Here is a 15,700-nt window from a genome sequence, read left to right as displayed (position 1 = left end):
TAGGGATGGCAGAGGGTGGTGATACGGGATGGGGACACAGGCAGACGGACAAASCTGCCCATTCTTGCCCATTCTTCTGCACAATCTTCTTCTGTAGTTACTTCCCTCCTGCACGGGCTCCTTTCCCCTCCCTGTCCCTGATCCTCACCCCAAGGACACGGATTAGGTTCCTGTGCAGGAGAGGGACAAAATGTGCATGTGAACCAGCAGATTGATGCGCTCTGCAGAGCCCCTGCACCGGCGCYGCTTGCGGGACAGCGCGCGTGATGGATGACTGTTTCTGCAGCTGTGCAGCATAAAGCCAGATAATCATTGAGCTCCTTTTAGTACATACTGCAGTCAGGGAGATTTTCCTTAGACAAAATGCTAAATTGTGTAGGATTATAGGATCCTGGCCAAAACCAGGGATGAAACTCTATTTTAAGAAAAGCACATAAAAGATTTTTTTTTCTTAAAAAGAAAACAAAGTGCTCTGCCTTCCCCTTCCAACACGCAATATACAGTTTTAGCATACATTTACAGTGAATCAGAGATCAGCCTCTATATCCACAGAGTCCAGGCGGGGGGAGATGAGGAAGGTGCATCTGTCCATCTGCTCACACTGCTGCTCACATCCCCTTTTGCCTATAGGGGAACCAGGTGCCTAAATCTCTGCTGGAAGCTGAGCACGTGCATGAACAAAGCCCCTTGCAGCTACACAACTAATCCCTCTGCTGGGTGCACACAACATGCCTAGACCCCTTGCACTGCCAGTTTGGAGGCATGGGTGGCACAGAAGGAGAGTTGGCAGGGAAGGATAAGGGAACCAGCAAGTACTGAGCTACTGATGGGCAAAACCAGCGCCCTACAGGGACTCACCCGCAGAACATGAAGATGGTGCTGGATGAGGGATCATGCGGCAGAGGAAGAGTCTGCTGTAGGCAGAGCTGCTCGCAGCCRCCGTTGAAGCCATCAGAGCAGTCAATGCCTTTGGAGTAGTCATAGCATCCAGTGCCATCCTTCATGGGTCTCAGGTCCTCGGGGCACTGCAGCGAGAGGAGACACGGGTCAGTAACAGGTACATCTCCATAGGCACCTTGGAGTCCCAGTCCAATGTCTGTCCTCCCAAAGGAACTCTACTGCCAACTCCAGGAGCTGGCTTCGTCCCAAGTGTGATGGAACAGCTCAGCTGGCCACTACCCTGAATCAACATCCAACTTTTGGAAAAGGGCAAAGAATCCCAGGAGGGGCCTGATCTTCTATGAAAAACTCTTTCACCAACCTCACTCAGGAGAAAGATAAAACTCCGAATGCAGCAAGATTACAAACCCACAGAGCCCTGTGCCRGGTGGGGTTAATCATGACAACCTGCTCTATAATACACTAGAGAAACCCTTTACCATTTATTTATCAGTGCTTTTATTTTTCCAGCTGTACTTTCATTAATGACTGCAGCAGCTTGGTCTCTACCCAGTCATTTCCAAACCTGTGTCGAAGAGCAGCTCTCGGKGCCGCTTGGCTATCTGCAAAAGCAGAGGAAGGACTGCAGGAGGACAGATCTCTGCTGAGACTAACTAGAGCACTTTTCCAAAGTTAAGGGAACCACGCTGACTCACACAAGTTGGGGATTTGGCTCTCGGTTTTAATTTCAACTCCCCAGCTGGTTTTCCTCCTCCCAAAAGATAAAAACCAGCAGGCAGGAAATGCTGTCAATAAATTATCACCCAGACTAAAGCACTCTTCAATTCCACCCTAGTTATTTATCCCTTTTCACCAAACATGCACACAAACAACAACAAAAAGGCCAGTCCTTGAAGAAATAGATAAATCTTGTCTAGGAGCAGCTCACAATTAAAAATGCATTATGGAACTTCTTAAAGACGAACTAGAATGGAGCTTGTACAGGTAGTGATGAAGGGAGGTTATAAATGGCCTCTGTCAAGCAGAAGAAAGGTTATAAAACCGCTATACTTCGTGCTTATAAAAGAAAATCAATTTTCTATGCGAGCAAAATGCTGCACATATTAATAAAAGTTATGGAGATGCTGGACCCTGTTCTTGCTGCCACAGGCAGGTGCCCAATGGGAGACTGGCTACCACGGCTTGCCCACAGGTGCCCATCAGCACCTACCTGCTCAGAAGGTGACCTCCCTCCCTTGCACATTGACAAGATGCTTGAGGGAGTCCCAGACCATCAGGCACAAGTGACAAAAAAGGCCCTTTGTCACACCCTAGAAAGACAGGGCCATTGCCTGGCACAAGTTTGCCATTTCCCCATAGCAGAAGTGTGGAGATGCTGCTGCAGCACAACTGATAGTCATGACTCACAGTCTGCTCTCTCTTGCCATTTTGCCCTCAACTCAGCTGCAGGAACTCAGGTGGCCCTCAAAAACCTCAGCATCCTCCGTGCTGGCTCTGGAGCAGGATAGGGCACAGAGACAAGGGAAAGCAGAGAAGGCACCAGGCTTTTCCAGCCAGAGCAGCAAAGAACAAGATATGATGGCCTTGGATGTCTCCATCTTTGTGCATCAGGAAAAGCAGAGGCCAAAAGGTGCTAAGAGGCAGCCCTGGAACCAGTAGTCCTACCTTGGCCCAAAGAAGCAGAAGGCAAAGGAGGAAGAAGCTTTCTAGATGCACACGCAGAGTAAATAAGGACGAAGGGCTGCTAAGAACGATCTGTGCATTTCACTGCTGAGTGTCTGGGAAACGAGATCAGGATAATCGCATTTATAAATCCACAGATATAACAGTGCATCTACTGCAGTCTCTTCCTGTTCTGCAGGCACCACTATAAGAACTGTGCAAATTGGCAGAAATGGACCTCCCAGGAGGACTTGGAGTTGAGCATTAACAGCTCTGTACATGCCCTGGCACCACATCCACTTCTCGGCTCTGGGGCAGCACGGGGCAGGGGCAGCACTTTGCCAAGGGGAGCTGGAAGGCTCTGTGCTTCCCAGTCTGCCCCACTTAGCAGGGCTCTGCACAAGACCCTCCTGGAGTTCATAGGAGATCTTCCAAGGAAGCCAAGAGGTAGTGGATGGGATTTTAAGTGAGCAGCAGCCAAAGGATCACAGACACGGGCTCAGTAGAGGCATTTCAGAGCTGTCAATGGGGATCATCACCCTGGGATATATATCCTGAGATCAGCATCTTTGCACAGAGGAAGATGATGGCTCTTTCCCTGAGACTGGGTCAGTGGGTCATGAAAGACCCTCCCTATCTTAGTCCTACTCTGACGGAGGTGACCCCGTGGGACACACATCTCCAGTTTGGCTTTTAATCACCAGGATGCATGCTTTGTTTCCACTTATAATTATGCATTCTAATACACGTTAATTATGGAATGCAAATAGCTCAGCATTAAATTTGCAAGAGAAAGCCCCCTCTCCTCTCCTCCCTGCACATCCCCTGGCTCTGGGGAGCCGTCTCTCCAGCCAGCTGCTGAGCTGCAGCGACAAGTTCTCCAGGGACAGGAAGCTCTTACAGCCAACACGGAGCAGGGACGGGTACCCGCACAACAACGCGCTCCCCTTCGGGGAGAAGATGACAGGGACGGTGACCCAGGGGAACCAGCTAGCTCTGCAATTAGWGACAGCCAGCAAAACAAACAGGCACACGGCAGAGGAAGCAGGAATAAATTCAGTCCCCTTGGGCTGCAAGTTCTGCCTGCACTTCCCAGTAATATCTGCATCACTTAAAGATGGGATGGAGCAACTATTGGCTGCAAATAAGTTTTATTGCAATCGAGGATCTCCTTGCCTTGCTGGTAGGGGGTTTGCAACAAGGATGTCCCATAAAGAGATCAGAACCAAGGGACAGCTAAAGTCTCTTTGGGGGCTACAAGGTTCTTGCCCACAGAGAACACACTTGAAACATACCTAGGAAAGAAAAAAAAAAAAAAAAAAAAAAGAAAAAAAAAAGTAGTCACATGCTAATCCTGACTCCATGGGCTGAACTGAAGGGTTGAGAACAGACTCTCAGATGAATTTAAAAAAACGGCATTTGCTCAGTATTTTCTGGTCTTTTACAGAGAATCATATCTGTTATTGCTGACATTGATTCGTCTGGCTCAGGCAGCAGAGAACCAATAATTACTGTGAGTTTTAATCAATCCCACATCAATTCAGCCGCAGTCCAATTTGTGGTCTGCCTTGGCAGTGACACCGGGTGGGGGTGTGTGTCTGAAAATGATTAGAAAATCAATAGGTAACTCAGCCAATAATTCTGTCTGGGCAATCATGGGTGACACATTCCTCTCCGATCCATCCATATCGGGTGCTTCGTGCATGGTGAGAACCAGCAAGATATGGCATCACCTCAGCAGCAGCCAACTAACCCTGTGCACCATGCAGTGGAAATAAATAAAGAGGTGTTTATAGATTTTGTCCAGAGCGGCAAAGAGATCCTACAAGTCACCAGCCAGCTTTTCCAAAGCAGTGTGCTGTGGTTTGCCTTGTTAAATGAACGTGACCCGTGGACACTGACAGCCAAGGGAACTTGGTTGAAACTCTTAGAACACCATTCATTGAAGTATCTAACTGGCAAGCAGCAGATGAATTCATCTCACAGTCTGGGAAGCGGTTGTAGGATTTATACAAGTGTGCTGAGAGGAAAGCAGAGGTAGGGAAAGACTGCGTTGCCGGTCTGGTTGCTGGTCTGCTCTGAAAAGCCATGGAGAGAATTTTGCCAAACAAGCAGAACTCTACCATCTCACAAATCTACTCTGTATAAAGAAACAAGCAGTTCTCTCTGCAAACTGTTCTCAGGACTGCAAAGAAAACTCACCTCCTTGTCCCTTATCACTGACATACAAGACAAGATGCCACAGGCCACGTTTGGTCACAGCCCCTGAGCAGCAACCCGTCCACTGCTTCAGGGCAGAGCTGACGTAGCTCCGCGCCCGCCGTGCTGACGGCGCAGTCGGACTCGCACTCTCCCTCCCTCGGCCTCGCTGGCAATGCAGGGCTAGCAGGAGCAGAGAGGTCTGCGTTTTTACCGTTACAGTCAGCAAAAAGGACACTGAATATGCACAAGAAACAGATATGCTGAATATGAAAGTGCTATTTTTACTTGGTTTTCAGAGGAGAATTGTCCTCCATCTCCCTCTTTAAATGATATCCAAGGTCACAGAAATTGGGAGGAGAACTTGGAGTTCTGCTATTCCCAATCCCTGCCGCTAGCCCACAAGCCTGTGAGATGCCTCCTCATTAAGGCAGGGGACCGTTGCTGCATCCAAGTTGGCAGCGCCTGCAGCAACCAGCGCTCCTGGTCCCACCAGGGCCCCAGGAACAAAGCACCAACAACAAGAATTGCTGCCCCAGCAAACCCAATGCAGGGAAGCTCATTTTGAAGATAAAAAGTGCAAATGGAAGCGTTGCAAGAGTTTCTCTGGAAAACAAGTATCCGGTGCCATCCCTGTTTGCATCAGGGAGCACAGGCCCCTTCTTCTCATTGCGCTTACAAGGCTCATTAGCAACGAGGCGAGTGACAGGGTCACTGGAGACCACACAGAGGGAGCCTCATTATTGAGCTGCAGCCCCTGACGAGAGGAAAACAGCTCTATGCTGCAATTGCCCAAGAGGACTTTGCAGCTCCGCAAATAGCTCCTTTGCTATTAAGTATTTTTTTAAGACTTTTTAATAGTGTTTCTGTAGAGAGTAAATTGCCCTTTATTCTTCTGCTCTGTTTCCTCAACATCAGCAGCCCTTTTGCCCGAGATCASAACCTAGACTTCTCCTYGTGCTGGAGGTGAGGTTGAACCGCAAGATGAGCCTGGGGTCTCCTGGCTCCTCCAGGTGGTATGGAGGGAGCTGTCCCCATRCCCATGTCCCCAGTGCCACCCTGAAGACCATAGGGTGAGTCCTGCCACRCTCCTGAGGAAGGCTGCTGAGCCAAGCAGATGACCCTGCTGGACCTGCATGGGCAGCAGTGATGGCTGCACCAAATCAATGCAATGCATCAGCACTTGTTCTCCAAAGCCAAAATCAAGGTGGTTTGGAGAGATGCTGTGGCTAAACAYTGTTCTGCAAGACTTGAGTTCTGCAGAGCACAAACAACCAAGAGCAGCATCTGCAGGATACCATGGGAGAAGAGCTCTAGTAAGGCCCTCAAGAAACCTCATCAAGAAAGCCAACTCTGCAGCAATATGGGTTTATCATTTAAATTGGCTATAAGTCGTCTATCCAGAGCAACTCCACTCCTCCTCAATGTCTCCATCTAGATAGTTATGCTATCTGCTTATAAACTTGGCCAGCTCCTTCCTAAGTTAAAGGCAGAAGCCAACGTTGCTTCCATACAACATCATTTTGCAGTACTAACAGCAGAATCAAAGTCTAAAGCCAGAACTCTCGACCCAGCTTCCCCTTGGGCTGGAGTCACAACCCAGCCATGAGCTGACACCTCTTGGGGCTGTGCCTTGCCACCAGCCCTGCTGTTTCCACCCAAAACTGCTTCCTCGCCAACAACCCCACAGGAACTTGTCATCCCTCGCGTGTRATCTCAGGCTCACAGTCACATTGTCCTGTTCCTTCTGCTCTACAACATCCCCACCAAGGTGGAAAGGTATCACTTGGCAGCTCAGGCAACAACTGCTTTTACACCATCAGCTCTGAACTCATTTTTCTCCCTTCCTCAAATCTCATTTACACCACAGGTACCTGGATGAAAAAAGATAAAACACAAACCGCAGGCTCCTTGGGACAGGAACTTTTTGTCAGGGTTTTGTGCAGCACCTAACTGTTTTCTACACCAGGGCTTCTAATTTCTATCATAATACGCATAAGTAGTAATCTTCTGCTTCAAGGAGCCAGCTAAACTTTAAAGGGATTAGAGAAGAACCACTTCCTCCCCGCCTCCTTCCTTGTGTGCACGTCTCCGTGATTAGCTAGGTGCTTTGCAAGACAGGGATGGATGAGTTTTTATTTTTCAATACACAATTGTCTGTCAGAGAACGCAAGTTTGATGAAGCTTAAGTGCTTCATGGGATTCCATCAGTTACATCTCAAAATTCATTGGGAAACTGTAAAAGCGTTTAATTTTGACAAGCTTGAAATGTTTGTTTTTCACTACTTAATTTTTTTTTTTTTTTGTTGTAGCATAACCCAACCAGGATATCCTAATACATAATATAAAACTCTAGTAGATAATATTGGGATTAAACATTTCACTCTCGGTAATAAAATGGGATGTTTTGAACCAAAATATTTTGGTCTTTGCCCTTGCACAGGGAATTTCTGCATGGCCCTTTGGTCTGGGTAGAAACTCCCAAATGTCTGATTTCCCTATGGAAAATTCTTCTTTTCACTTGCTTCCTTTTGATCTTCCCTCCCCGCTCTCCTTGGTCCCCGAGGAGTCCCCCAGTGACCTGTGTTGGAAGGAGAAGAGCAGAGGCATAGGCCCCTGGCCTTCTCCTTCATTTCAAATCCCWTTTTTCTATGAAACGGTTACAGTCTTAAATTAAGCCATTTCTCTGCAGCAGCTAAGGAATAGCCCATCAGTTTGATGTGGGAGAGAGCAAAAGAGGAGGATTAGCTCCAAACAGGCTGAGCTAAGGCTTATGCACCTGTGTGGACCATGCCAAATTTCTCTTCCTTCCATATCTAAAAAGACTAGGACGGACACAGCACAGGTGTCACAGTGCAGGTCACAACTTAATTGAGAGACTATCTCATAGATCCTCTCCTTTCCACACACATTGAGGCAGACAGGCTCTCCCACCCAATGCATTAAGTTGTGATCATGCAGAGCTGTTTGCACCCTGCTTGTAGCCAAACTACAGCTTCCTGGCTCAAGTTAGGAATAAACTGTGCCAGGAGAATCTCAGCCCCAGAGCAACAAAATGCTGAGGAGGGGCAGAATTAACCTCTGCACACAACAGCTCTGCCTGGTCCCTGGGATGCTGGGCTCAGTGGGACCTGTTGTCCCTTACAAACACCTCTCCCGAGGAGGGACAGGCCCAGGACACGCTGGGTGCCCTTCCAAACCTGCCTGCAGCAGCTTCAGCCTCTGTACCATAAGCCCCTGASCTCGAACAAGCAATTGGCTGATATCTGCAGGGCACCCGAAAAATAGGAAACAGAGCTGGAGGAAGTGCACTGACCTCCTCAGCCCATCCACCTCTGCTTTACAGGGGTGCTCACGGCACATGACCCACCAAATCCCACTGTTCATCTGGGCAAAGCCTGCCTATGCCCAGTCAACACCCAGCAGCAAAGCCCGATTCTGCAGCCTTYGCATGCCGAGCTGCAGGTCACGCGTGTGCAGCACAGGCCCTCCAGGAGGACTTGGTCACAGCAAGACCCCAGTGACAGATACTGGTGCTCAGGACCATGCCCACACTCATGTTGCACCATGCGTAGCCCACCCCTGGTGCTGCGTCCTCCAGCAGCCACCCAAACAACAACCAGCTCCTGGGTTCTCAGGGGCTGCAGGAGCCACCAAGCACCTCCTAACCCCCGAGAGGAAAACCAGCCAGCCCCATAACTAGCCCATAGTCTAAAACCAAAACTCACTTTCCTTGGGGAAAATCCAAAGTACCTCTCTCTGTCTAGCAGTCCTGACTTCTTTRGGTGACTAAGGGGAAAGGCTGCCAGAGAAGGAGAGTGCTCCTTTCTTGCCACACAAGAAAGGAGCAGAGGTCACACCCATGAGTGACCCAAAGCCGAGCAGCAGCTGGGAAAACCTGAGTTTAAACCACTTCACAGGTGTCTCCTTCACTCCCCCAAATCCAATTCACAGTTTTTCATCTCAAATTGCAAATCACCAACACATGCTGGTCAGGCCCTTTGGCTCCTTCAGCACCTCTTCCCTCCTCGCTGAGCTGAAGGGATCAGTGGCACAGTTTTGTGCTGGCAATAATCTGACTTGTTCCTCTGGTGCAATGTCTCCTATTTTGCCGTGATCCCTTACAGATGCTGTGACATACGCACCCAACTCAAAGAATGCACACGCAGGAGCTGCCAGATTTAGAGAAGCTCACTGGGATTTTGTTCTCTTTTAAAATGCTGGTCACTCTCCAAACACCAGAGCCCTTCTCTGGCACGCTAAGGAAAAGCAGCACTGCAACAGATGCACTTCTATTGCTTGAATATTCTTACACTGAAATTTAGAGCTCGAAGATGAGATCCCAATTGGTAATTTCAAGTAATGACCTTAACAGGACTCCAGTTAATAGGGCAGGACTCCAACTAACATTTCTTAGAATTAATCAAACAATAAAAAAGCCTCCGATAAGAAAAGAGCTGCAGAAATCTATTATGCACCGATGCCATCTACTGGGTGCAAACAAAAATAGCACAAAAGCCCCAGGAAGAGAAAAAGAGCCCTAAGGGAAGCGCAGAATGGAGGCAGGAGAGCTGTCCTCCTCCACAAGGGATAGGAGCAGTAGGAACCCCATCCCAGCCTCTCCGCAAGGGAATCTCTGGGCCCTCGTAAGAAGCCGCAGTGATGAGATGAGATTTCAGAGGCTGCATTTCCTCCCCTTTCCTGGTGACCCGAAGAGGCTTTGGGTCTTCCAGTTTTGGATTTTAACCAAGCAAAGCTGTGTGCTCCTTCCTCCTTTGTAAGCCCAAGGAGATTGACCTAAGAGGGACTTAAACAATGTCTGTAAGCAATTGCCCTCAACATTTTAAACAAGTCCTTTTAAGGCCAAGCAATTAGGTAATGGCAGAGACCACATTGCTAAAAAGCCTCAAGATAAATGCAGCCTCAATCCCTGCAGAATTACTGGAAGCTGTATTAGGGGCACTAAGGAACTGGTAACAGATGATGATTATACATAAAAGGAATAAGAAATCTTTGAGATTTGTGCTGCTCCCCGGTTGAGCAGCGAGGCCTCAGCTCTGGTGTGTATTAATTGCTTACAAGGCTGCATGTATATTTTATGCTCAGTACCTGCCTAGAACATTTGTTGGATTTAGCCTTGATTGATGAACCGCTGATTATATACTTCTGTGGTTCTCAGCAAATTAATAAACTCTTGACTGGTTAAGATTAACAACATGTCATGATTTGAGAAACAGTGTCCTGAGTAAAGCTGAAACGAACCTCGTGCTAAAATTAGTACGTGAATGCTCCCTGAACTCTATAAAAAGGGGATAGCTTAATTAAATTACATCCCAATATTGCCTATAGCACTTACCAAATTGGCAAATTGAGTTCACAGCAGTTCAGCTTTAAAACATAGCTGACATCTCTGCAAAATTGCAGGGAATGGGTCCCATCCCTCCTTGCACTGCAGAGACAGCTCACACCCCAGCAGACTTCAACATAAGGGGCAGGACAGGGAAAAGGAAAACTGCCAAGTTCCCCTATCCAGGAGGACCCGAGGCAGGAGGTGAAGCAAGGTCACCAGAGATGCCACTCAGTGCTGGGAAGAGCATAACCCACCGCTTGCATAGGAAGGTGGTGGCTGGCACTAATTGTCTATGTTTCTGTCCACTTTTTCCTAGGCCACAGCAATGGCTTAGGGAAGCCCGCAGTTCAGACGGACTTTTGGTCTGACCACTGCGGCTCGACGGTCTCGTGGATGCAGCGAGTCCCGGCGACCTGCACCAGCATTTCCCACGGATGTGCACCAGCATTTCCCACGGATGTGCACCAGCACATGCCACCAGAGAGGTGCAGGAGGGTGCGGGGACGTCAAACAGCGTCAGGCAAGCTCTGACCCCAGAGCTGCTGTTCTCAGTGCTGCAGCAGCTGCAGGCATCTCGGGGAGCAGGATGTGCTCCATGGTGCTTGCTCACTCCAGTTCCGTCCTTCCCTCCCCAGCCTTCATGCTGCCTGTGTTTTGTTCCCTTTAAATAAAGCCTCATTTAGCCATTATAGAAAAGGGGGGGAAAGAGGGGGTTGCATTTTCCCTGAGTGACACAGTTTTCAATTTCTGCTGCTCTGTGCACCACTGTGGCAAACGCTAGGCCTGTAATTTATTGACAATTTCTATCTTAATATATCTTGACTTTTAAAAAGAGGCGTCTCTTCCCAGCAGCACAGGGCAATCAGGGCCCCGATTGTTTCTGACAGTATCTGGGAGGCACATTAGCTTTCAGAACAAAATAGCACTAAAAAAGAACAAAAAAGAAAGAAGAATGGGGGAGTGGGGGGGGAACACACAACCAAAACCCAACAAAGAAACAGCCCCTCCCTGGAAAAGGCCAGAATGAAAGAAAAGGAAAAGGAAAGCACAAAAGAGAGAAAGYGGGAAGGGCTGGGGCGAGCTGCAGGGCTGCTGTACCCGCTGCCTGCGCCACATCAGGCTGTCGCGCTAAGTGGCCTTAACAAGCAATCGGAGAAGGGGATAATGAAAAAGCCACCCTGGAGACGGTGCCACTCCAGCCTGACCTTTCCAGGCTGCCGTGTATAAACATCTTCAATAAATAAAGAGACACTTAACTCCTGCCTCTGCAGAGCTGCAGGAGGGAAGGGGTGGCCAGGGATACAGCCTTGGTGAGGAATGAAGCTTGGGAGGAGAAGGGGAGTTGCCTTGGGGGGGTTAGGATCACAGTGCGTGTGTTTGCATGCAAAGCACAGGTCGGTGTTTTAACACAGTCCACATGGTGCAGATACCCTGGCACATGATAGCATATGTGGGTATGGAAATATGACCATATAGAAATGTTGGGTGTGCAGGYGAGGGTCAGCAGGGACAACCTGTGCCTCTGACCGGGACAAGTGCTCTGTAGTCTGAGAGGCCTTCTGATGGGTGAAAGCAAAGCCTGGGAAGCAGGAGGTTGCCTGGCAGGACAGGAGTGTGCTCTGAAATGAACTGAACCCCTGCGGGTTGCAGAGGGGGACTGTGGAGAAGTGGGTGGGTGCTGCACTGGAGCTGGGACGCACAAGGCAGCAGCAGAATGGAGACTGTTCTCAGGCTGTGCTGCTCTGAGAGGCCGGAGAGCAGCTGTAAGCACCYTCCCCTGCTTGTCTTTTACACATCTAAGCCCAAGTGAATAGGGCTGAGCAATTGCTTGCCCGGTCACGGGTCCTTCCTTGCCTTAGTGCAAACTTCTCCCATATGATTTGCAGTGGAGAGCACAGGGAGGCAGCGAGTCCCCAGCAGCGCGCCCAGCCCGAGCCCCCAGCAGGAGCATCACCCTCCACCGCCAAGTACCTACCACGCAGCCCGTGGAGTCCACTTGGCGATCCGAAACGCACTTGAAATTGCGRGTGCAGCCGCCGTTGTTGCGGGAACAGTCTCGGACTGGCCCAAAGGAGGAGAGCAAATCATTGATGGTTTCAAAGTAGGTAGACAGCATCGCTTCTTCCCTTGGAGAGAAAAGGCACCATTAGAGACAGGAAGGGGGAAAGAAAGGCAGGCAACAGGGCATGCACAGTGCCGAAATTCTGCCGCACGGGGCACTTTGATTAGCAATAAACTTTGTTAAAAGGAGTTGCCCCAAAGCATGAAGGCTTTCTGAGTATGGCTGCATAAGTGGCTGCAAATTGACATCTCTTTTTATGCGTTTTTCTCTGTTTGCAGCCACGTTTTACATGGCTGCAAATTTGACATCTCTGATGGAAATCAACCAGGGATACTGACTTTCTACCATTTTCATGCAGACATACAACTGAAAGATGACCTGGATTTGTGGAGGAATTCAAAACTATGCTATATATCATGGAATCCAAAAAGCTAAATTATGGATGATTGCTTTCATTATGAATGTCTTAGAGATAAATAAGCCTTCTGTGWGCACACGCAGCTTGTCCCATGCCTGGGGTTGCCGCTCAGGATGTAAAGCCACAAGAAACTTGGCTTCATTTACTGGGGTGTGGAAACTGGAAGCTTAAATCTGTGCTTGATTCAAGGTGATGAAGGACCCTGGACCAGAGGATACAAGGGAGGATCTGAATCCAGCTCTCCCCTCAGCTGAGCCCATGCCCCCTTGCAGCACAACTGTGCAGTGCTGAACTCCTGCAGCTTGAGACAGCTTTGGAAACTTTAATGCCCTATGCACATTTTCAAAGGTTCTTCTTAAGCAAATGAGAAGCAAAAATGCCCATGAGCTCGGTGGATATTTAAAGACCGGAGAAACTCTCTGAGCTGCCCCTCCAAGCTGCACACGCAGCAGATTTTGCCTTTGACACAGTACTGAGGTGCTTGCTGCCTGCCGAATTCCTGCAAAGGGGACACAGAGGCTTCTCGAGAGCTTTAAGCACCTCTRAGGTAGTTTCTATCTTCAGAGCACATTTTATATATTAAGAGGTTGCTGCAACTCACCCTAGGCACCAGATCSAATCACTCTCTTAGAGGCAGCAATGGAGGCACAAGCGATTTGCCCAAGGTCACAGAGCAGCGACGGAGATAGACTTGACCTGCACCACCTATTTGTTAGATCTTCATGAACATGAAACTGGAAATAATCACCGCCTACGGAGATGATGCCCTGAGCTACACTGTGGTTTTTCCTTGCTCTCCAGCATTTCCTCACAGCCGTACCTAAAAAGTTCAAGGCCCATTGCTCCTCTCCATTTCTTCTTTTTTTTTTTTTTATTTGTTTATAACCACCAACCCATGTGCTGGTGCTGTGCTGCAATAAAACAGCAGCAGAGGAAAGCCAAGTAGTGCTGGAGACCACAGTGCGGCTCTCCAGAACCGGYGCCACGAGAGACAGCAGCGGAGGGACCCGGGCACGCGCATCCACACACGCTCACCCTCGTGCAGTGCTGCCAACACTGAGCGTTCAAAAAATCATGAGTCAGCCATTAAGAAGAAATATAATGAGATTGGCGCAAAACTGATGAGATTTTAAAAATCAATCAATCATTCGGAGGGTTTTTTCTTTCTTTTTTTTTTTTTTTTTTAAATTCGCCTTCTGCTGTCTGAGCCTTTAGGGCACACTGGAGCTTTTCTCCGCAAGCTTGGGGGCTAGAAACTACAAAAAGGAGCAAACCCAGAGCAATGAAGCTCTGCACAGGTCTAGGTCTAAATTACAGATTTTCAGGCAACCCCAGGGCTCCAGTAACTGCGATTTCCAAAAGACAAAATACTGCAAAGCCAGCGGCAGCGACGAGGCTGGTACCTCAAGGTACCACTTTCAGCCCCGAGCTCCTGCCTATGCCACATGCTCCCACCCCAATTACCACTTCCCAATTAACTCTTGCCCCTGGGTAATTGTTGTAGAGCAATTCCCCTCTTCTTGGCCCATCTCCTAGATTTCCCAGTGTATTTGAAGCTGAATCTCCCTCTGTCCTTTCCTGGTCGTGCTTCAAATACCTTTAGAGGCCTTTTCTATTAGTGCTCTGTTCCCACTAGAATTTGCAGCTCCTCCAGAGCGAGGGAGTGAGAAAGACAGAATATATTAGATCAGGGCACATATTTTTTCTGCTGGAGAGAGGGGAAGAACATATTATTTACTCGCCCCAAAGTGCTGTTCATTAAGGTGGAGAGAATTGCTTAGAGGAATGTGACGACTCCTCTGCCGCCAGCCCRTGATGTCCAGCCCCGTCTGCTGCTGCTCCTGGTGGAGCGGACATGCCCGGAGGCTGGGAAGGAGGGGAAAAGCACCAGGGATGGAACCTCCCTGGGCAAACCTGTGCCGGGACCATGGATCACCGCTGGCTAAACACAGACGGGTGCCAACATGCCCGAGTGAGCCATTAGGGCGCATTAAAATTAAGGTGCTTCAGAGTTACCATATGGGAACTGAACACTGAGCCACCCAGTCCCAGCGCTGCCCTTTGAGAGGAGACAGCGCTGGCAATTTGGGGACACTTTAGGAGATCCGAGCATCCCTGGTGGCCATCTGTCAGAGGAAGCCATCCCCTGCCCGCCCTCCCTCCTCAGCAACACGAGATTAGGACAGGCCTGATACATGAATCACTTTCCCCGCAGTAATGAGCTGCCTTCAAAAGAACATCTATTTTCCTTGTTCTACATTTATCTGTATTGAATTTCATCAAGTGACCCCTGGATCTGTTCTGACAAGGCGAAATAAAGAAGTCGGACTTCCCATCAGTGCCGTGCCTTGAGCATCCCGGCAACCTGGAGGAGATTCCCCGCGGCCCGCGGGCCTGCATCGCCCCACGTGCACCCAGGCGAGGTGCCCAGGGGTCCCGACTATTCCCACCTGCCCCAGGGATGGAGGCAGGCAGCGAGTGCTAGGTCTTGTTGAAAAGGGCASTTTGGATCAGGGTTAATTTCTGGTGCTCCATTCGCCCACAGTCACACACACAGAGCACACCCAGCCCCTGCCATTTGCTACCGCCTGCAGTTGCCTCTATTCACTTGCAAATATTTTCCCTTCCACCTCCYCACCACTCTCCATCCTCCCCTCGCCTTTGTTCCAGGCCTTCATTAATGAAGTAGATTCAGTGACAAATATTGCTGGGGGTTATTTATTCATGAAATATCAACACCATGCAATTCTCAAAGCCTCCAAAGCACTCATCTCAGAATAAGCTCCTCAGCTTCACCGGGCTCTTCTCCTGTGCTCCTAGAAGGGGATTAAGGGGTGTTATTAAACTCAGCTGCCYGATTTTATTGTCTGCTAATGGTTTAAGACTTCAGGGTCCTACAAGGCTAAGTTGCACTGAGAAAAACAAGGAAGAAGCAGATGCAAGCTTGGACGGAGTTAGTGGCTGTCTATGGGGTGAGTCTAGGAGGGGATCAAGCTGCAGACTTGGGGTTCATGGGTGTTCAGAGACAGATCCTGCTAGCAGTGGATGGCAGGATGCAGTGTCATCTGAAAAGCAATGACAGGGAGGGAGCAGGGACCCCAAAGCACCC

General features: G+C 49.1%; 1 protein-coding gene across 1 annotated transcript in view; it reads right to left on the bottom strand.

Annotated features, from left to right (window-relative positions):
- Positions 1 to 12,257, bottom strand: part of LOC112955795 (astrotactin-2) — a 172,190-nt gene extending 159,933 nt beyond the window's left edge. The window contains exons 1-2 of the mRNA XM_026049158.1: positions 12,087 to 12,257; positions 859 to 1,025 (exon numbers count right to left, since the gene is read on the bottom strand). Of these exons, the coding sequence (XP_025904943.1) occupies positions 859 to 1,025; positions 12,087 to 12,227 (308 nt within the window). The 5' untranslated portion in view covers positions 12,228 to 12,257. The remainder of the gene's footprint in view (positions 1 to 858; positions 1,026 to 12,086) is intronic.
- Between the last annotated feature and the right edge of the window lie 3,443 nt (positions 12,258 to 15,700).

This window comes from Nothoprocta perdicaria, unplaced genomic scaffold (genome assembly GCF_003342845.1).
Source record: "Nothoprocta perdicaria isolate Ctin4 unplaced genomic scaffold, notPer1 scaffold_6, whole genome shotgun sequence".
In the NCBI taxonomy this organism is placed as follows: Eukaryota; Metazoa; Chordata; class Aves; order Tinamiformes; family Tinamidae; genus Nothoprocta; species Nothoprocta perdicaria.
Note: the sequence above shows the minus strand (reverse complement) of the source record. Positions and strands in the feature narration are given on the sequence as shown.